General features: G+C 43.0%; 2 protein-coding genes across 4 annotated transcripts in view; one reads left to right on the top strand and one right to left on the bottom strand.

The window, feature by feature from the left end:
* Positions 1-427: 427 nt before the first annotated feature.
* On the bottom strand, positions 428-19,925 carry AP3M1 (adaptor related protein complex 3 subunit mu 1). 2 transcript variants are annotated; one of them, XM_064430465.1, is made up of 9 exons: positions 19,788-19,925; positions 10,898-11,173; positions 10,063-10,234; positions 7,705-7,842; positions 5,636-5,721; positions 5,146-5,279; positions 4,279-4,486; positions 2,759-2,903; positions 428-1,458 (listed from the first exon to the last, which is right to left on the bottom strand). In XM_064430465.1, exons 2-9 carry the CDS (start codon positions 11,168-11,170, stop codon positions 1,358-1,360), a joined length of 1,257 nt encoding a protein of 418 aa, XP_064286535.1. In that variant the 5' UTR covers positions 11,171-11,173; positions 19,788-19,925; the 3' UTR covers positions 428-1,357. The 2 variants fall into 2 exon arrangements, with proteins under 2 accessions (XP_064286535.1, XP_064286534.1); XM_064430464.1 differs by lacking the exon at positions 19,788-19,925 and adding an exon at positions 19,522-19,704.
* ADK (adenosine kinase) overlaps positions 18,834-22,541 on the top strand; it is a 266,929-nt gene continuing 263,221 nt past the window's right edge. The window contains exon 1 of one of the 2 annotated variants that reach the window (XM_064430468.1): positions 18,834-18,985. Coding sequence is in view for 1 of the 2 variants with exons in the window: in XM_064430466.1 (XP_064286536.1) it covers positions 19,998-20,053 (56 nt within the window). In the remaining variant the exon portion in view is untranslated. Of the gene's footprint in view, positions 18,986-19,919; positions 20,054-22,541 lie in introns of those variants that run through there. The other variant, XM_064430466.1, reaches the window with a different exon arrangement.

Here is a 22,541-nt window from a genome sequence, read left to right as displayed (position 1 = left end):
ACCAAAGCTAGTACCTACTCACTGATTAGTAAGCCAAACAGGTTAGAGAAACAAAGGGTGTCTAGTATCCCATCCTTAATTAATAATGGCCAAATGCATGGTTTGGAACCTGATAGCTACTCTGGAGTATGTATTGGTTTAGAGAGATGGTTTTGTTGGTGTATAACAAGAAGTTCACTCAGCTTTGCTCTGACTGTTGAGCCTTTGAAATATCATAAATAGCTGTCCTCTGTTTAAAAATAAGTAATATGAAAGAGACCTTACCTATTGTGCTTTTAACAGCCTTTTAAAACTAAGCAGCTGCACAGTGCTCAAATTCAGTGAAGATAGAGCAAATAGTCATTGCTTAATAGTGTATCAGATGCCTCCTGCTTAAGAGCACCATGAATCGTTTACAAGAGATGAACATTTCATAAGGTGAGACATATTTGCAGTGGAGTTCCCTTTATTTCAGAACATTAAAGCACACAACCATTAAATACACTTGACACTTCTACTGTGCTATCTGAAAAGCTATGCTGGAAGGTACACACTGCACAGACCTGGTGGCATCCACTTCAAACAAGTGGAACACCTAAATCAAAGCAAAGGCTTCACATAAAAAATAGATCTTGCTCTCTGCAACTCTATTCTTAAAAAAAAATGATGGGGATGATGGGATTGAATGGAAAGAAAGTGGATTACTAAAGCAACAATCACCTCCCAGATTTAATGCAGGATGTTATTTTTATCAGCTCATCTGCAGCTGGCAGAAATGAAAGCTGATTAAGGCAAATGCTTCTTAAGAAAGGCGATTTCTTGTAAACAACACAGAAATTATTTTTTACTTCATCAGAAGCTTTTTCAGGAGTGACACTTGCAATGTCCCAGGCCCTGGGGGGACCCCTACCCCTCTCACTGCTGTTCTCTATTTCTGAAGAGATTACATTGCTTTGTGGAATGCCAGCTTGCAGCTGGCTGTGGGTGGAACTGAGCTTGATTTGCAGGTGGCTGCAGCAGCAAAACATGCCACCAGAAGACTTCCAGTGGCCTGTCTGGCCTTCAGAATGTGCTTGACCTCAGGGCTTTGGTATCCGAGTGGCAGTGTAGTGTTTGCAACATTCTGTGGGTTGCCCATATCAAACTATTCACCAGCACAACAATTCAGTAAAAAAAGAGTGAAAGTGTAATAGAAAAAAAGTACCTTATTTTAAAGCTATATTAAGAAAAACTAAGCTATGCTTTCATTTGAAGAGCTGCTGTGCACAAATGCTTTGATCCCAAACTAATCAGTGTTCTATTAATTAATTGGCACCTAACCAACATAAGTCACTAAGCAGTCAAGTTTTTTTAAGGGGAATTTCCTCTTAGCATCTTCTCATGTCCTGACTTGGAATTTTCCTGCTTTTGTAATGTATTTGACCCCTTTAAAAGGCTTGTATTTTTCTCCATACATGTCAAGGCGATTCACTTTCAGTCCTGAAAAAAGACGGAGACAAGAAGAAAGTTAACAGCAGAATGCTAGGAATCACAGCAGTCTGATCAGATATCCGGCTGTCTTGAGAGCACATTAGGATTGGTTAGGAAGCTCATTTTCCTTTCTTTCACAAGTTCATCTGGTTTGGAGTGGCAGATGAGAACATTCTTGTCACCTAATCACAGCTGTCTTGGCAGGGCAGCACCTTGTTTGTCTTCTACTCCATAAGCAAACATCCTCCTTGCAAGAGATGAACTATGGAACAACCAAGTCTATCTTCCACAGCTCCTGTCCACTGCACTCCTTTCCAATCATGGATATGAAGCAAAGGATAAGTTTTAGAATTCTTATCACTCCAAGTAATAATTGGAAGAACCAGCAATCCCTCTGCTATTCCTTGAGGAAGGCCAGTAGCTGTTAAATACCTACAGCTTCAGGCTGTTCTGTGCTTTCTCACAGGTCTGTTATCTTTGGTGTCCAGCCACTGGACCAGCTCTATCTTGCTAGATTTAAACTAGTTTAGGAGGAAACTGCAGGATTCTGTTCTTACACAGGAGCTGTTGTTCACTCCAAATAGTCTAGAGGCCAAAAAGACCATAGCCTGGTACCTATCCAGAAAGGTACCATGTACTACCACCAACTCTCATCAACTGCCTTCAGCCATCCTCCTCCTCTGCCTCTCTGAATGTGAGTTCTTGCATTGTTAGAGCCTTAATCCTGCAAAGCTTGCTTGGAGAAGCACTTTACACAGGGTCAACTCACATGATTTAAGTGTTTGCAGACTGAGGCCTTGGCTGCTTTAAATTTGCTTTTGCACTTACCCTATAAACTTCATTCTGCTTTTACTTACAAATTGTTTCAAAGATGAAAAACTAATCAGCTCCAGAAGGAAAGAATAAGAAGGGCATTCTTGAAAATTAATGCATTTTTATGACCACTAGGAAGAGCTTTAGTGGCATAAGGCTAAAGCATGTCAGGACCAGCACACTAAATCATCATCCATCAATCTTCACTAGAAGGATATGTTTGCATCTTTAAAGCACCAGTCAACAAAGAAATATCCATTCTTCTGTATACTTCTCCCAGTCTTTCTTGAGCAAAACAACTGGGAATTCACAATTCCCAGCAAAGACATCTTCCATCAAGGGTAACTGTCAGGTTTGGGTAAATCAGACTTTATCATTTTGGATCAAGCTGACTTCAGATCTGCACCTCCAATTAAATGATTAACAGTTTTCCACTTCATTTCCTACACCATCTTGTTCTGCCAGCACCAATTTCACGTAATACCCCCCCACTCACCTGAAATTGCAAGCTGTTGTATCTTAAACTGGATGTTTAAACTTGGGTTCTCCTCTGGCTTGGGGGCTCCAGACTGCAGGTTCACTATGCCCTTCAGGTTTGGTAGCTTTTGAGGGGTAATTTTGCCCACATCCCATGTTAGCACCTTGTGAGGAAGGAGAGAATAGTAGTAGTAGCATTCTAGGAAACAACCTATGAGGTCAAGTTTATGTCCAGCTTTTAGTTTGCAGGCTGGGTACCAACAGTAGCCTGGGAGCCCTGAGAATTCCCTCACTGGCTGGGAGAGGGCTCCTGCAGATATGGGACCTGTCTGTGTGGGTCTGTGCACTGAGAACATCTTGTTCCCTTTGCTAAGGATAATTGACCCTGATGCCTGTTTGGGTCAGCTGGATCCACAAAGCCAAGACAGGAACCAGCACAAAGACCATAGAAACTTAAACACAAGAATGAGGAGGGTAGGAGCAAGGCACTGGACCAAAGGAGATTGTCTAAACCAGACTAACTTTCTCAAGGCTCACTTGTTTGCCATTGATTCTTACAGTCATTGGAGAAATGTGGAACCAAGCAGGTCCTTTACTCACCCACAAGAGGTGGTTTGTTTCTTCTTATCATAAAGTCATAAATACAGAAAGCCCTCAATTCTCTATGCTTTTAAAATTTTTTGCTGTTTCAATTCACCTCGTTATCCCAGCTCTTGATAAAAACACAGTAAAATTTATTTCTGCAGAGAGTAAAGCACACCTTAAGTTTTTTTTGTTGGTAAAAAAACTATTTTTTTTTCTTTTAAAAAGAAAAGTATTTTTTTTCTCTTTTAAAAAGATCAAGCTCTGTTGTTTTTGAAACAAAATGCTACTTGGAGAGCTTTCCCTAACAATTTAAATGAATTGCTGACTGAGATATTCCAAGGGCAGCAGAAAGCTCAGAGCAGGGTATTAGAGCCAGCAGAAGGGTTTGGCTCAAACCGCTTTTCAGCAAAATGGCTCCTGGGTACTAAAAGGCTTCAGGAGCTTTATGAAATTTAGTCTCAAAACCCAACTCAGAGGCAAGGAATCAGGAGCCCAACAGATGAGTTTTCAGACACTTTATTTTCCTGTGTGTCTTTAGGCAGATCTTTCAGAAGAAATTTTTTCTCATCTCCTGCTTCAGTTTTTCTGTCTGCCCATTTTCAAGGCTAGTGCATTTTCTTCAGAAAATATGTTTCCACAACATATATGCAAAATATATAATGGCTGAAACTATCAGCAAAATACTGCTGCATCCACTAAGGAAAGATATTAGTGGGTGAAAGAGCAGGGTGAAGAGAGTAAGGGAAGGAAAAGCATCCTGTCAAAGTCAGAAATCAGAGCTGATGTGTACCTGAGTTTGAAAAAGCAAATTTTAAAGGTAAATTTTTAATTCAGAAACATATGCTTAGGTGAGCTCACTCCCAAGTGTGGAACACTGTTCCAGTATTCTGCAATATGGATGCCTTGTAGTAATGCCATCTTCAATATTTAAATAAATGAAAATTCAAGACTTACTTTAGTAACTGGGTCAAATGTATAGCTGCCTTGTGTAGCAGTGAGGTTCATGTTAAGTACAGCCTTTGGCATGTGAACTGTCATGACTACTCCTTCTACTGTTTTCCCCATATTCTGTTTTGGTCCAATGGTAACATCAAATCTTCCTGAAGAAGTATTTTCCTTAAAACTGATCATGTGCTTCACATATACCGGAATTGCCACCAAGCTGAAAAGAGAAGACAGTAGCTGAATGCATCCTGGCTACTTCTCTGCTTGAGAAATTAAAGCACTTTCTCATAAATGGTTCTTGTGTTTCTGGTAGGTGGTCAAGTTAGAACTGGTTTGTTTCAGAAGTAATAAGTGAAGTGATACTCTGCTCTTCAGCATCATGGCTGAAATTATTTTATCAGCAGAGAATCACAGGAAAAATATTTTATTATTTTCGTCCAAATACCTTGTCCTATTCTCTCTTCATCTGGTTGCTGTTTTGTTTTGTTTTTTTTAAAGTAATCTCACTGACCCAAATCTCAGAAGAGCCACTAGTCAGATCAGACTTTAGTTTGCAAATATCTGCAGTTTGGACTTTTTTGCTTTACTCTCCTCATGAAGCTCAGAGTCCTCCATGTAAACAGAGACTTACTCATCAACTACAGTTACTAGCTGAATAGCCCAATATCGCTGTCGTGTGATTTATTCCACTGAAAAACTACTGCTGAATATCTTCAGGTCACTGAAAAACGGTTTTCCTCTTTTAGTAGGGACAGAGCAACAGCTGAGACAAAACCTGAGCACACACATTTCAGACCAATGCAAATTCCCCCTGTACAAGGTGGAAAGCAGCAGGTGGTGTGGCTGCAGGAGCAGTGTGGCTGGATGGAAACGTACTTCTGGGAGCTGACGCGGTAGGAGATGAGTCTGAAATTGCCGTCGGGAGGAATGAAGGAAAGGACTCGCTCGGACTCCCAGCGTTTGAACCGAATGCATGGATGGAAGCTGACGTCATCCAGCAGCCGTGGGTTCTGGAACGAGAGGCACAACGCTCAGTGAAATCTCAGCAAGTACCAGCAGCTTGAGCTAGCTACTGAACTCTACCCAATTCCTAATCTTAGACTGAGTAGCCATTGTCAGAGACATGTTACTGAGCTAGATGGATTTCTGATCTGAAATACAGCAGCTCCTGTGAGGGTATTTTTATGTACACACAAAAGCCATTCCAACTACTGAACAATGCAGCTTCTACAATATCATGCAAAACTTGTTACTTCATATGTGTAACACATGAAATTGTGATAGTGATCTTAAAGTTATTTAACTCTGATCACTAAGAAAAATAAATCCTGAGCAATTAAGATTCCCAAATATAGGCTGAATTTACCATGAAAGACAGAGAAAGATCTGGCATTCCTGAGAGCTTAATACACGAATCAATAACGCCTTGGATTTCTGCAAAGACTGTGGAACCTGCAGGGAAAAACAAGACACTTGACTTAACATTATTATGAAAGGCTTAACAGATGTGTTGAAGTGCAGCTAGAGGGCACAGATGACATTTGCACAACACTCAACAACATGCCAAGCCCAGCTAGGAAAGGTCATTCCAGTTACCTGTGTCCTGGGCAGCTTGCTAAAATACATGAGCCAGAGCAAACAGCCTGTCCCAAACTGGTTCAGGATACTTGTGCCAGCTGTTACACAGAACTTGTACTGGATGTGCTTGAAGTGGTTGCCAGCAATAAGCAAATAAGAATTTGTCATAACACACCAGCTCTGAATCTTTTTTTTCATCCCTGTCCCTGGTCTCCAGAAAACTAGCAAGTTGTGTAGTAGTGCAGGGAAGTTGAAGCACATAAAAACAGTCAATGTCAAAATGCAGTAAGTTGGTGCTAACTTTGGCTTTCACAAGTAGCAGTTGTTTAACAATGAAATTAAATATTCATCTTGATGTTAAATAAATCTATAGCAAAAAAACCCAAACCCCAAAGCAAGAGTACCAAGCATTTTATCCAGGAAATGCTCATTTCCTGAAATATCCTCTAAGTATAGAAAGGCATAAGCAGGACCCTGGACTAATTAATTAACTCCACATGCAAAGGTAATTTTAGAAGATAGGTAGAAACTGGCTTATCTAGGCAAGGGAAAGGAGAAATGGTGGCTTTATACTTGGTTTGAAAAGAAGTGATCCTGTTTCAGGTTAAAGCAGTCGACCATATCCCTGTGAAACAAGATAACCTCCCTGTTCTAGGGGAGCAACCTTATCTTAGTCTTGGTGAAGGCTATAGTGAAGGCTATAAAGAGGGGTTCTTGCATTGCTGGTCCCCATGGGATCAGAGCAGAAAAGAGTAGCTATGACTACTGCAGCAGATCCTCAGTAGGAAATTAAACACTCAGTGCACACTGACTTGGCCTGAAATACACACAGAAATTCACCATGGTGTTGATTGTACCTTCTCAGACTAAGCACTCACACTGCTCCTGGGAATCCTAAGGAGCTAGGACAGTAACACAGTCATCAGCAGTTCTCTAAGGGCCCTATAAGGGCCACCTTCCTTTAGCTTCAAGATGGGGAGAGTAAGAGCTGCACAATGGCTATTTATGACTATCCACTGCAGTGGTGGCCAAAGCATTTGCTGAAGTGGTGTACAGAATCAAACCAACACTGACACTGCTACAACAGCAGCACTGAAAGAATAATCAGAGGCTTGCTCCCTGCCCCATACTACCACAAAAGGGTGTCCTGCAGTCTTCACCCTTGCTAGCTGCTGGCCCCAGTACTGAACAAAACAGCAGGTTCCTGCCCACAGCTTTGCAGTTTTCTTTTTGCATAATTTTTTTTTATTTTTCTTGGCATAAAAGTTATCAGGTTCCTCCTCAAAGTTAAATCTCAGAAAAATGACTTTTGTATTTGAAAATGTTACAAATTTGAAAATGCTGAAAATGTTCTATTCACAGAAAAGAAAGGAGTATTATTATGCTTCATAATATCTGGCTCCTTACATATAAGGAAAACAATACTGTCCAACTATTTTGCACCAATTTTAGCTTGCTATCAAAAGAAAGCTAATGAAGGATTTTGTCTTGCTCACTTGAGGGCCTTCAAGGACTACAGTACATTGTTGGCAGGAACAATGGGAGATAATTTTCTCATCACATTTTAACTACTTTTCCCCCCCATTTATATCTGTTATGAGATAATCAATATACCAACAGAAAACATACTTGTGGATGTTCTCGAAGCAGCCCAGAGCATGGTGCTGTTTTAACAAGAACTGAAGAAATACACTTAAGCTCATCATTTTAAATGGAATATTTCTACCTAAGATATAAATGCATGCATATAGAACATATGCAAAAAAATAAGAGGGTTGGACTGTATTCTCTCTAAAACATCATTAGCTACATGTAAACACACTTGAGAAACAAATACCAGTTTGCAAGACATCTTACCTGATTTGTCTATAATTGCATCAATTTCTTCAATGACATCAAAATAGGCTTCGTTGTTTGTGTATTTGACTCCCGCTCTGCGCCAAGGAATGTTGGATAACTGTCCAGTGGGAAGTGTGTCTCCTACATTACTACTGCCTTAAAAATGAAAAGGAACTTAAAATCAGTAATTAATTACAAAAGGAATGCTTTGACTGCCAAAATTAAAAATCAAGGCCAGGCTTGCCCCAGGTACTGTAGGCTAGAGCCTGGACCCTTCAGTGTTATTTGTGAGGTGACATGAAGGCACTGGAGCCATGTGTCCAGACTTAATAGCTTTCAGACTACATCTTGCACAGGAAAATACAATACTCAAGTCAGCAGGAGGTTTGAGTGGGAGTAGATGTGGGGCTAGATCTTATGGAGGATTTAATCTCTAATTTCAAGACAAGACAGCTCCCTGTGAGGGCCTTAAGCCTGCTTCCCCCTTCTCGTAAGAGTTTTAGCTGGATGACTTCAGGGCTGATTAACAGGTAAGAGTCATTAGTAAGAAAGATGTGTAAGGAGCCTTAGGGAGGGCTCCTACAGTCTTTGCCTGGAGCTGGTGTAGGCTGAGGATCTCACCCTTGGTACCCATCTGAGCTACTCTGCATCAACATGACAGCCATGTCTATACCTGACCATGTGTCAAATCAACCCAGACCCTGGCCTAGACTGGACTTTCTGGCTTGACCTGTCCCATTCTGATGGATGTTACTGGCAATCACTGAGCTGTAGATGACCTGTTAATCATCTGATCCAGTCCCTGACCTGTTGCCTCACCTTCTGGGCTCCTGACCAATACCACTGTCCCTGCCTGCCTTGCTCTCACCCTTGGCCCCTGGCTCTCAATACCATCCAGCATGAGTAGAAGGCTTCCTGAGCTACCTAGTTATAAAGTAAATTGATACTTTAAAAAGAAAAAAAAAATCTTATCACTTCTGAGGCTTAGGTGACTGATGCTGGAATCCCAGCACAATGTAAACAACTCCCTCTGCTAGAAGTAGGTCTTGGGATAGGGCTCATGCTGATTTGTGCCCTTTAGCACAATGAACATGGTAGTGTGTTGTGCCACGTGAAACAGCTTCACTGAGAAGCTGATGGGCAGCAGGTATCATTTCTACAAAACTTGCTTGGGCAGACCCTAGCCTGGCAGGCAAAAAACAAGTTTTCATTCCTTTGAGCTAGCAGAAGTAGTTACTCAAAAAAACTCCTTCCTAAAGTCCACCCCTATATGTGCTACAACTCAGAGAGGAGGAGTTGCAATAATTTCTTCACTCCCACTGCATCTCTGAAGAGGAGCAGCTGCTGTGTCTGTCCCTCAGCAGTCTTGCAGGGTGCAGCAGTCCTGCCAGGCCAGGTAGACAGGAGACATCTCAGGCTGCTGTTTCCACCTGCTCAGAGCTGAGCTGTTGACAGTGACAAAATGCAGGTTGCCTTGGGCAGGCACTTTAGGCTCCTACGGAATTTTAATAAAGTTTTAGATAAAACACTTATTTTCATAAGTGTAAATACTAGCATTCCAATCCACATGTAAAAAAACTAACTAAACTCCAAATAACAGAAATTAAAACTGATGAGATTTATACCCAAAGACTAAACCTTAAAGACCAGCTCCTCTGAATATTATGTGTGTGGCCCTGCACACACATACTCCCTTCTCTAACACAATGTACAAGTGACCGTCTCACATCTCTCTGCCCCCACGTGACACTCATGGCTCACCTCCCTTGCACCCGCTTGCCAGACAAGCAGATTCCACCAGCTCAGCTGACAGACATTTGGCTTCATCACTGCAATACAGACCCATTTTCAACAGCCTGAAATCAGTTGCGAAATCAAATCCATATGAATCCATGTGCTGCTTGGTGGTGGGGGCAGGGTGGAAGAGGAGGACAGGCTATTTGCTTCCCTTCATGCTATCTGCTCCCACCCGTCAAGGATTTATTACATATTTATTATATACCTTCCTATAGGAATTTCTTACAAAATGCTTAACCTTCTCCAGTGCCCCTCAGTTATTCAAGGCTTGGGGTGAGCTCTGTACCAATCCCAGAGCACCTGTCTCCAGTATGTCCTGACTGTGTGTCCTGAGCTGCTGTTCCTGAGGGACTTCAGCAGCTGTGGCTGAACCAGGCAGTGCCTCCAAGGACAGCAAAGGGGCCAGGCATAAACTGCATACCTGGAGGGACATGTTTTTATTCAACTCCTATTGATGAGAAATGGCAGGACAGTGTCCTCACCTTACAAATTCACACCATTATATTATTTTTTAGCTAGGAGAAACGATGGGGCTTTTTTTTTAACAGCCATCATTGCTGAAATTACATATTTTCATACCTGTGATGGAGTTGACAACAGAGCGCAAAATTGTGGGAGGCTTAATCAGCTCCTTCAGTATGTTAGATTCTGTTGCCAGTGGAAAGCCATTGTCTAGCATTTCTTCTAGAAGTTCATACACAATTACTACATTGTCCTTAATTGCCGTCTCAGAACATTCGCCGAAGTAATCCTAAACAAGTTCAGAGATTACAAAAGAGAGGATTTTTATTCCTGTTAGAATGCTTTGCAACAGGAAGTTTGTTTGGTTTTTTCTTACAGAAACCCTCCAATATATTAAGGCATTTTAGTGCCTAAACTGACTATTTCTATACCCTGATGGCATCATATTGTTAAAGTCAGATTTGGGTTCTGGTGCTTAAAATAAATGCACAAAATAAACCTCTTTTTTCTTTTGTACTCTGTAAGCCTGTTCTTGACTTAAAAACTGCAGACAGAAAAGTCACTCACAGAAGAACTTTATACAAAAAAATCCCTTGAAATCATTTTAGAAACATAGAATCTTAGAATGTTATGGGGTGGTCCCACCACCCCTGCCATGGGCATTGACACCTCCCACTAGATCAGTGGGATCAAAAGCCCCATCCAGCCTGGCCCTGACCACTGCTACAGCTGGGGCATCCACAACATCTCTGGGCAACCTGTTCCATTCACTATTTTACTACCCTCACAGAATAGAATTTCTTCTTAATATCTAGCTTAAATTTCCCCGCTTTCAGTTTGTACTTATTTCTCCTTGTCCTATCACTATAGTTCCTGATGAAGAGTCCCTCTTTGGCTTCCCCACAGACCTCCTTCAGATACTGAATTTTAAAACCACTGAATGGTGACAGACCTGGAAAGTATCTGCTACTCGGTGCAGGAATTCAATTACGAAGAGTGGTGGCACTTCTGTCTGTATGACAGACACAAAGAAGATTTTATCCCGGTAGATGCTGATGAGGTAGTGATGTGGAGTTGAGATGACAGGAGGCACATTCTCAACATCGATTGCTTTCTCCTGAGCTTCGAAGAAATAATCGCACACAGATTGGCTCACAACGCTCTTCCAGTGCTTCTCCAAGAAGATATCACCAGAACAGTTTATAAGAAACAGGCTGTGGATCATTTTCTGTTGGAAACACATTCAAAGAAGATAAATAAAAGGATATGTGGACTGACATTTCATATGCCAGATTCCCTTTCTTACGATGGGATTCTTTATTAACATGCACTGTGAATTTAGGGAAAACATCTACTTTGTTGCTTTTATTTGAATTCCATTTTCTTTATTTACAAGAATATTCCACAAAAAATATTTGCCACTGGATTAAATTGCTAATGTATATCATAACTCAAGCACGAAGAAAGCACCCTCATTTTCCACTTTCATCCCTATCTGGTATTTGCAATTTATTTCTTTAAGAAAAGCTGACTCCCATGAGCTGGCACTCGCTCAAACGTATTTGCCGACATGAAAGAATTACTTGTACAGAAAGTTTCCTATGGTAGTTGGCCTGGCAGTTGCCCACTTAACTTAGAATTGCTCTGTCTTAAAGATACAGCTCTTTAGCTTGTCAGCTTTAAGCTGTTGTACTAGAAAAGTGCTTTTTACTTGTTGGCAGATTAGTCTTATGACCTATGCCAAGCTGCACTTGGGTAAAGGGTTGGAATTCATTAAAAGTATACAAAACCAGCCATTTAAATCTGATGTAATGGATAAAATTGTCTCAAATGTGCTTGGCATGCATGAAATATGTTTACATAAAATGTTTTTCACTTAAAAAGTCACTTACATAAAAGAGGAGTATGAACTGCAGGTAAGGAATGTAACTTTTTTCTTATCTCTTTAAACATCTACAAATAACATGCCTCAGCCACTGATCCTTCTTTTTATTCGTAGGGCAAGAAGCTTATGTGCCTATTAAAAAAATAATTCCAAGCCTATTTCTCAACTTTCAATGTGATAGTAAGTGAACTATGTAGCTGATAAAATGAATAGACTATTATCTCTGGATCTACAGAGAAGACAAATGCTAGCCAACTTCACTTTATCTCTTCAGCCTTTACATGAGACAGACAATGCTTTAGCTGACCTGCAGCATAATGATCCTCTTAAAAACTACGTTAAAACTTGGGCTTAGAAAACAAACCAAACTGTAACCCCAACAGCAGCTTCTGAAGGTGAAGTTAACCTGGTACTCCATGTCAAGCATAAATTCATCTGAAGAAGCTGCCCCTGGCACTGGCTGTTCTTCCCTTCTGCCTCTCAGGTACTGATCTGAGTAGGTCTGTGGCTCTGTAATTATTTACATTAGGAAAATAGTCCAGCCAGAAACTGACCCAGCAAAAGGAGCTGCTGGTCAGACCAGCTTCCTAATGCTAGTTATTTCACTGCCAGAGAGTGCTGGAGCTGGCACAGGGCATGTGGTGGAAATGGGCAGGCAAGAGCAATGGAGATCCAGAACTGAAAGTTACCCTTTGGAGGAATTCAAACATGACTTCAAACAGACCAGACAATTACTGGGTGTCCACATCTTGAAACAGGAAGACCACCATGAACTCTCCATGTCCAAAAGAAGCCAAACACACCTACCAAAAACCCATCATAGTTTTCATTAACTTTACCGTGTTTGCCCAGGATATTGTCCTAAAATGCAGATAAAATTAGCTCCTTCTCTGTTAACTTTGGCACACTAATGTAAAAATAGTGTGGAAGCACCGAGATGCACATTGCCCAGTCCCACAGAGATTTTAGGAGTATAAACACTGTATGACTAAATCTCATTCCAGAATACTGCAATGAAGCACTCAGACCCACCCAGAATGAGTTTGTGTTGCTATGTCTGAATCTGAACTACCCAGAGCAGTAGTCATTTACCAATATACTTGTAACAATGAAAAATGGTCTGGCCCTCCAGATTTCCACAAAACAAAAGTATGTCTTCCAAAGCTCATCAAAGACAGTGAAAAAGGACAGCTCAGGAAGGTTGTCAGCATGATATTTCCTTCCACCTAAGTCAGCAGATGTGGGGAGAGAGCCAAGATCCAGCTTTTCAAATTCTGAACTCCAGCTGCTCCTTCACAACCATGACAACAACATGCTCATCTTCACTGGGGCCATGCCAGGTCTCAGATACCTCCTGCCAAGAGCATGCTGTCTTTGGTAGTCGACAAAAAAAGACCAATAGTCAAAAGGTGGACAAAAATATTCATCTAAGCCAATAGGGAATGTAAAGGGAAGGTCTTTTAGAAACTGTGATTGCAAATTTGCTTAAAAGTGGGAAAAAAACCAAAGCTACGAAGTGTAATTGCATGTTTCCACTCTTACTCCTGGACCAAATTAATCTCTAATTTAGTTTGTTAAAAAAAAGAGAAAATGTTAATAATGTGAGCACAGCATTTTTATAAAGGAGCCTTGACACAATTGCTTAATCCAGCTCCAGTAAACACGTTCTGAATTTAGCCAGCATTGAACATTAAAGCCTTCCAAAATCTCCTCGACAGTCACACAAGGGTGACAAGTATAATCAACCACTGAATGTCAGTATTGTTCGACACCATGGCTGCCCACACATACGAAGGTGCTCAGCTGTAAAGCTTAGAATAGATCTCTGTACATTTGTAAATTGCTACAACAGCATATCTGTTAACAAATATCAGACCCACTTCCTATTAAATGCACACAAAGCTGCATCTGAGAGTCCAGTACAAGCAGCACTGGTAAGATTCCACTTCCAGAGGAGCTGATCCACAGCCTGCTCTGGAGGAGCTATGTTGGACAGCAGGCAGCTTCCAATGATACGCTGACAAAGAGTATCAGACACATGTGAGTGTTTGTAGTGTTCTGTTAACATTCATCCAGATTCTATTCATCTACAGATCAGAAATGCATTTGTCACAATATACTTTTAACAAGCACAGCTGTGCAGCAGACCACACAATGACAGCAAGCTCCTGGTGCACCAAATGACTGTAAGAGCAGAGCCCCTTCTTTTGCCTGAATTCCACTTGGGATATTAGACCAGGACTTGATATGCAATCAAGGGAGGGTGTGGGTAGCCAGAAGGGGAGGTAGCACTTGGCCACTGCCCTTCTTCACCCATCTGCCCCAAGCTGCCTAGGTACCAGCTGTGCTCACAGCAGTGTTTGCGTGGCCTCGTGGGGAACCAGAGTAGCAAACTGATCCAGAGAGCACGCTCAGCAGATGACAGCTTTGTAGTACCTGTGGAATATGAGCAGTAAAATCCCCCCTGGCTGCCTATCCCATCTTCTAAATAGGAAGACAGGAATCACAGATTTCCCATAATACATATTCTGTTTCTAGCATAAGACCTCCCTTCAAATCCTCTCACACACTCCTTTCTTTTTTCACAAGTTTTAGCAGTATGCTAATCTGCTGCTAATTTGAAGTGCTCTGGAAAACTGAAGCTCTCTCCTTGCAGCCTAAGTGCAGAGCATGCAGCTCCAGAGGCACAAGCCCTGCCCTGTCAGTCATGGGGCAGCTCAGCTGGTACACTTCCCAGGGCTGAGTAGAATAAAGATGGTCCTATAGCAGTGGGGACATCAGTCTATTATACACAAGACTAAGTAATTTAATTTATCCCATACATTGCCAAGCAATTGGCACTAGCTGATTAAAGACAGATTTCATGTTGAATATCTTAGAACTGGTAGCACTACAAAAATATCAATACAAGATATATAAACTATTATTTAACAAAAATTACTTACATTGCTCTAAGTACTGAAGATTTCTCTGTTACTTTATTTTTGAATGCTAGATTTCATTTCACACATGTAGAGATCCCTATACTAATTTTGCAGTACCTGACTTTTATGTCTCATCAGAACACTATTTGAAAAGCAAAAAAGACTGACAAATGCTGAACATAAGAAATCAATCCAGTAACATTCAAATTCCTCACACCAGTAGGTCAACAGCAAAGTGTGTTAAGAGCTGCAGCACTTTGAGGGTAAAGGTCTTGAAACAAAGTTCCTAAGTTTTAAAAAACAATAGCAAAACTACATCATCAGAATTCAGGAATCATGAGATTCTTCTCCATGTAGTAGTGTACACAGACACCACATTGAGATGTCAGCATAAACCCAGTCTATGTAAGGTACTGAAGATGTTTCTAGGACTATTCTGTAGGACATGCCTCCCATCTCTGTGCTTTCAGGCCTACCTAAGAGCAGACTGAAGGTGCACATGGATCATTATTTGCATCTAGGCCAAAGCAAAGTGTTCAAGCTCATTTTCAGTAGACTGACAGCCCTTCATGTTACTGCCTGACTGCAAGGCACCTTACAGGCTCTGCAGCAACAAGCAGCCCTGAAGTTTTGCAGCTTCTTCTCACAAACTCTCCATCCTTTGTCTGACATGCAAAACTTCACATGATTCATCTCAGTCATTTCCATCCTACTAGAATATGAAGTCCACATAGAAGAAAAACATATTTCAACTAAGATGCCTTCAATGAGCTGTTTCCACATCTCTAACTTTTCTTTTGACTAAATCTGGATTTGCAGTGTTACTGATTTTCAAATTCTTGGCATGGAAACATCTGGACTAAAGGCACAGCAGGCTCCCAAGACAAAAGAGAGAGAGGCTGCGAGCATGGGAAAAAAGACTGATTGCACATGCTTGTCCTTAGCTACAATTAAGTACTCTAAAGTGTAATTAATGCAGAAATACTGTCAACAGCTGCTTTTTCATAACACCGAAAAAACATACAAAGCTCTGAAACCACAAAGTGAGGAATTTATCACTGACCTCTGCAATGCCCTTTAGAGCTAGTACTAATTACTGAAAATAGCTCCAAATAGAACCATCACTAGGAAAGTATTCCACAGTTTCAATGTTCCCTGAATTTGGCAGAACTGCTCTGAAGGGTGGAAGAATTAGTGGTGGTAGACTGTCTGAGTCTCTGTTATGTATTTGTGGAAATGGACTTCTAGTGACAAGTGAATGGAAAGTAATCAAATGCTTACAGTAATCTGGAGAAATAAGCTAAAATAGGCAGTTCTATTTCTATTGAAGCCAGTACTTTTGTAGCTAGTCAGCACTTTCGCTTTTCCTATAAATTCAATATGTGCCACAAATGTGCTCCTGACCTCTCCAACCCCATTCACTGGCTTTCAAACCAGCAAACCTAATAAAGAGAAGTCCCATTAAACACCTGAACAACACTTTCAAGACAGCCAACGTGGCAGCTCTGAAATACTGTATAATTGGCAGGACCAACCTGACACATCATTAGCAGCTGTGATTCAAGTTGATAAATCTGTAAGTCTCAGGTTTAGTAAAACAACAACGTTCTGTAATTTCACAGGGTTTTTTATGCTCCTATTATTGTTTGTGTGTTTTAATGATGCTGCTCAAGTGTCGTGAATCTTTTTACATATAAGATGCTCACAGCTTAGGTATCTACACATCAAAGTAAAAACATTTTTGCAATCTTTTTTAAGAACTGCTAAGAACAAGTTTTGCTCTGTTAGTCAAGCAAAACTTCATATCTACTCAACACCATGAAGTGCTTGTGTCTGTACAAGTATTCAGACATATTTTATCAGCAAGATCATCCCTATTAAAGACTAAATGCTTTGCTTCCCAGATGTTCAGTTAATATTTATTTATCTTTGCTCTCATTTAAAACACTGTTAGTAACTTTCTGAAATTGTTTTTGAGAGGAAGTAGTCCTTTGAGAATACGCTAAAGTTGACTTAAATCAGTGTTTGGTATCCATAACAAAATCTGCAACTTCCTCTGTGCTTTTACCAGTAACAATTACAGCCTGCATGAGAATTTGTGCAGCATTTAATCTACTGTCTGATGAGCTTTCCAATAATACACTTGCATGGTGCCTCTGTTCAAATTAGTTTCAGCACAAATCTTCTAACTGCTGGCAAGAGAGTTCCATCTCTTGTCAACAAAACAATATTAGATTCTGAATAATCAAACAATATTTGATCCTGAATAACTGCAATTCCCTTTGGGACCTGCAAGAATAGAAAGCTTTGCTGGAAAAGCAAGTTTCTTAGGAAAAAACCCCGCAACAAAACAATTAAAAATTCTTTGCTAAAACTGCATTTTTCATGGAGCTGGAACATTTAAACACAACTTACATTGGAATCAGCAGTTTTAGGAGTACTAAGGGATGACTGAAGAAATTCACTCTCTGAAAGCAGTACTGAATAGACTGACAGGGCCAAATGGACAGATAAAGTGAGTATCAGTTCACATATCGAGTGTTCATAGTATTTTCAGGAAAATACTGATAATTTGGCTCATATTCCAGCCAAACCATGAAGAACTCTGAATGGACAAGGCATCAGGATTCAATCATAGGCTATCAAAGCCCCAACTCAGTAGCTCTTTGTGAAGATGTTTTCCACCATGCTCGCCCAGTTCACTCCTCCAGTAAGTCTGATAGGCCAGAGCAGCAGTGCTACTAGCTTTATTTCACAGGCTCTCTTTGAAGAGGCACTCAAGGCTCCAGAAAGGACAAGCAGAGTGCCAGAGAGCCATGCAGTACTGAAACACTCCATCAGGGCCAGCAGCATCCCTGGATCTCTGCTGTGCATGGCAACCCTTCCCAATGTGTGCACACTCTGCCCCAACCAGTGCACAGAGGGCAGAAAGAAGGCACATAACCACTTGTACCTTCCTTCTCCTCCAGGAAGACAGAGCAAAGCAGCACTCTAATTCTTTTATCTTGTATGAATGAGTCTCATGGATACTCTTATTCTAAGCAGCTCCTGTTAAAAGGCTGCCTTTCATATATTATGTTAAATAAGCATAAAAAAGATTTAACTTATCTTTGCTGTATTTTTTTTTAAGTTATATGTGAAGCTGTAATTTGGGGGAAAATTAAAGGGATATAAGAGGAAGGAACTTCACATTTTAAACAAATTTTAATTTGGTTTCTTGCCATTATTACAGCCATAAAATACAGCTACCACTCATCTCCTACTGTTCAAACTTCTCTACTTCAAGGACTTCAATTTATTTTTTTCTGAATCCTCATGACAAGGTTTTTATTAAAGATTGCTCATGTAAGGAGATCTGTATATGAGAGAACAACTGGGATTTAGCTGGTGCATAACTGTCTTGTACAACAGTAAATTTAATTTCTGAATAAAACCAGCTAATCAAACATGAGAGGGCATGGAGTATTCTTCAAGTTCAATTTGCCATTTACAAAGAATTTTCAGATATGTGCATACAGGCAGTAAAGAATCTGTTTGTCCTTTCCCCCCCCAAAAAACCCTCAAGTTTGCTTGTGTTTTAGAGTTAGCACACAATGCAAGACATTTTTTATAGAGAAATCTCATTCAGATATTTCCTCTTTTTTTTTTTTTAATAAATAAATGAAAAACTATGTATGATTCAAACCTGCTGGGAACTGCCACAGAATAATTCTCATGATTGGCCTAGTCAGTTACTTTGTGAAACATTGTTTCCATCATTTTACCTCTTGCATGAGTAATTGAAATTGGCATTGCTTTTCTTGTAAAATACATTTTCCTCTCCCATACTGCAGTCTGCCTGCTAATGAACACAAATTTTCATCTTTCAAGTATGATTTTTTTTTGCCTGGCTGGTTGTAGAAAAGCTACATTGAATGGTGACGCTATTCCTCCAGTTTGATTAACACTTAATGGGTACGAGCGATTCATCATACTGAAAAGATGGTAAACGCATTACTAATTCACAGCAGATTTGAACTGAAACAAAAGAAAAGAAGCGACAACCTCCACTCAGCTACCGCTGGGTACTGAATAGGGCAGGGCGATGTGCAGCGCACAGCAGTGGACGATAACGGGTTTATTCCCAGCGCAGATTCCGGACATGGGCACTGACAGGGCCGCTTGCTAATGAAGCATGTAGAGCACGATAGAAACCCCACGGCTGCAGCAGGGCTGCTGAAGATCGACCCAGGTGAGCCGGCGCCGCTGCCGCACCCGCCCTGCCGCTCCCGGCCCGGCCTTGCTGCGGGCTCGGCCGCGAACGGCGGCTCCAGACCGCCGCTGCCGCAGGCCGGGCTGCCTGCGCTGACAGCCGGAGCAGATCCCCTCACGCCGCGCCTCATCCTGGAGCGGAGCGGAGCGGAGCGGTGCAGATCGCCGCTGCGGGGCTCTGGCCCGACCCTGCTCACTCTCCGCCGGGCGGTTCCGCACCTCCGCCAGAGCCCACAACAACGGAAGGGGGAGGTGGGATTCGAACACGGCACGATTTTGTATTTAAATAGGCACCGAACAACGGAAACGGAGGCGAGTAAAGCGGAAAGTCTCGGATTTGCGTGGCAATCTCCCGGTACCGCCACTGGCGGGGATGTCGCCCCTGCCCGGCTCCGGCCAACCAGCGCGGCCGGCACCGGGCACGGGCGACTCCCGCCTGGCAGGGATCCCGTCCCCCCGAGCAAGGGCAGCGCCGCCCCACTCCCTCACGGCCCGGGCCTCCCGCGCCCCACGTACCTCCCCCGGCCCGGCACGGCCCGTCCCGCTCCCGGGACAGCGGGGCAGCGGCCAAGATGGCGGCGAGGCCCGGCGGCGGCGCGGGGCCGCCCCCCGGCGGAGGCGCGGGCGGCCGGGGCGCTGCCTGCGCCGAGCGCCCGAGCACGGCCCCCTCCCTCCCCGGGCCCGCCGGCCCCGCTGCCACGGCCGCCCCTCACCGCCGCTCGGCACCGCTCGGCCTCGGCGGCCGGCAGGAGAGGGGAGCGGCCCCCGGGAGCTAAACCCACCCGGGCCGGCGTGGCGGCAGCGCCGGCTGGGCAGGGACGGCGGGCGGCGCGGGCTCCGCTCCCCGCCCCTTCAGGCGCCCGGCGCGGCCGTACGTTCGTCCCCGGCGCCCCCGCCCCCCGGTGGCGGTGCCGGCGCGGTCGGCGGGGCGGGCCGGGGCCGGCGGGCGGGCCGAGGGGAGCCGAGCGCGCCGCACGCCGCCCAGCGCGAAGATGGCAGCGGGGGAGCCGCAAGCCAAGAAGCTCAAGCTGGAGCAGAAGCAGCTGAGGTAACGGGCTCCGGGACGGGCTCTGCTTCGCCAGCAAGCCCTGCGGGTGCTGGAGGGCGGCCGGTGCTGCTCCCGGCGGAGGGCGAGACACGTGCCGCCGCCGCCGCGGTGCGGTCGGGCTCCGCCGGCGGGTCCCGCCGCGCCGGGCTGCGCTCGGCCGGGCTGCGCTCGCGCGGGGTGTGCGGGCGGCCCCGCCGCGGCTCCGGGCGCACGTGCAGGCGGCGGCGGGGCCGTCCCGCCGCGCTGCCCCGGCTGCTGCTGCCGTGCCGCTGCCCCGGCCCGCCGGGTGCCCGGGGGCACCGCCGCGCTGGGCTCCCCGCAGCCGAGGCAGGGGCGGGTGCGCGGCGCGGGGGTCGTGCTGTGCCCTGGGGTCGGGTCGGTCAGTGCGAATGAGCTGCTGAGCATCTGGATGGGATGCGGTGAAACGGAACGCTGCCCGGAACGATGGCCCCGTGCTAGAGCACAGCTGGGGTTGTCATTGCGTCTGCCTCCCCTTTGAAAACAGCCTATGAAAAATGCCCCGATTAATTCTCGTGCGAGGGTCTCTGTCCCCCTTGGACAGGAAACTGAAAATCCGCGTTAACAGTTACATTTTCTTCAAGACATAACGTATATTTTAAAATATCTTCATACTGAAATAATCTGTGCGATTTGCTGTATTTCCTCATTTCAGTGATTAGAGTACAATAGCACTGACTCAATCCCATCTGAATGATGGACTGCACAGACATAAGTAATTTATTTTTAAATGTCATAGCAGAAAAATGTAAGGTTTCTCAATGGGGGATGCACAGTCAAAATGAGAACTCTGAGTATTGAGAGCTGTAGAGTTTTTGGGGTTTTTTTTGGTACAGTTTCAAGTTTGTTTTCTCAGGATTATTCAGATATGAATATAATTGTAAGATAGCTGACTTCCATCCAGGGGTTCAGTGTATGAAGAGAATTAATGACATAAGCCTTGAAAGGTCCAAAATTATCTTGGCGATAACTGATAACTAATAACTCACTCAAATATAGCATAAAGGGGATGTACTTGAGTACTGAGATGAGAACAGTCTTTTTTGGTACTGATGTCCTTATAGAAAGAGCTAATCAATTAAATTTGTCAAAGTCAGAGTACTTGCTTCTTCAGCCGCCAAGTGACTTTTCAAGTTTAATAATGGTTGACAAGCTCAGTTGCAGATAGTAGAAGAGGAAAGATGTAACTGAGCTCTGAAAGCAAATAAATGGCAGACAGCAAGATAAGGTTGTAGTCAAAAAGCAACAGTTATCTCTATGGCCCTTAAAGCAAGATGAGGCAAGAAACAGGCTGCTGCAATATTTCTGTTTATAAAGTTTATTAGAGGAAACAGCATTTTAAGATGAAGCATGAAAAATTTTTAAAATTTAGGAATATTATTGGTGTACCGCATTAAAAATGTAAAGGTTGTTTGCAGTGGAATGAAAGGCAGTGGTGGCATGCTCTGATACCGACTGACTAAACTGCAAATACTACTTCTGTAAGGTATGATAGATAAAACATGAGGAATGTTGTTAGAACTTGCATATGCTAATTCTGTTGCAAGTTATTTCAAGCCAAAGTATAAATAGGCTCCAGCTCTGTTTCATAAGAGGAGAAATGCCGTAATTAACCAGCGATCAAATAAAGTTAATGTGTGCTGTTTGCCACAGGTTGAACTCATGAAGCAGTTGGTGGTTGGACTAGATTTAGCAGACCTTAACATTCGTTTGAATGTAGTGGCAAGAATGTGTTTGGCTGAGGGCTGTTGTGGGACTTAAAAGCCTCTAGAGAAGGTACCAGACTGGTCGAGGTTCCGTGGCTTGGCTGTGTTTGTAAGGAGATTCAGTTGTTCATGCAAAACACTGCTAGATAAGCTTGGAAACAGTTCCTCTAGAGATTAGAAAAGAAGTGAAAAATCACTTGAAAATTTTGGGGCTCAATAACATCGTACTTGTTATACCAAGAGTTTGAGGAGATTACAGAGAACGATTCCTTGTTCTCAACATGTACATCTGGGGCTTTCCAGTCTCTTCAGAAGACCATGTCTAATGGATTCAACAAGGATGGTTGTACCATATTTATCCTCCCATATGATATCAACCTCAACCTTTCCTGTGATTACTATGAAAACTATTTTAGTATAAAAAATGAAATAAAAAAATAATTCTGCAATGCAATACACACCATACCTCATCAATAATAGCAAATGTTTCCTTCCCCTGTTTTTTCTTGTTTTGGTCATTTTCTCTCTCAAACTGGCTTGCTTCATAGAGGTTTCATGGATACATTTTTAGACCCTTTTGATCTTTTCAAAGGAAAGCAAATATTGCTCCCTCATGAGGTAGGCAAAGCTGACTGGGTTCAGGAAGCTACACTTGTTTGAAAGCAGTATAGGACGGCTGGCTTTTGCCACCCAGTGAGCAGCACACAAAGCCCGAGACCCAAACTGGCATTCCCAGCTCAACAATGTGTTGTGCTGACATTCAT

This window comes from Passer domesticus, chromosome 8 (assembly GCF_036417665.1).
Source record: "Passer domesticus isolate bPasDom1 chromosome 8, bPasDom1.hap1, whole genome shotgun sequence".
Lineage (NCBI taxonomy): Eukaryota > Metazoa > Chordata > Aves > Passeriformes > Passeridae > Passer > Passer domesticus.
Note: the sequence above shows the minus strand (reverse complement) of the source record. Positions and strands in the feature narration are given on the sequence as shown.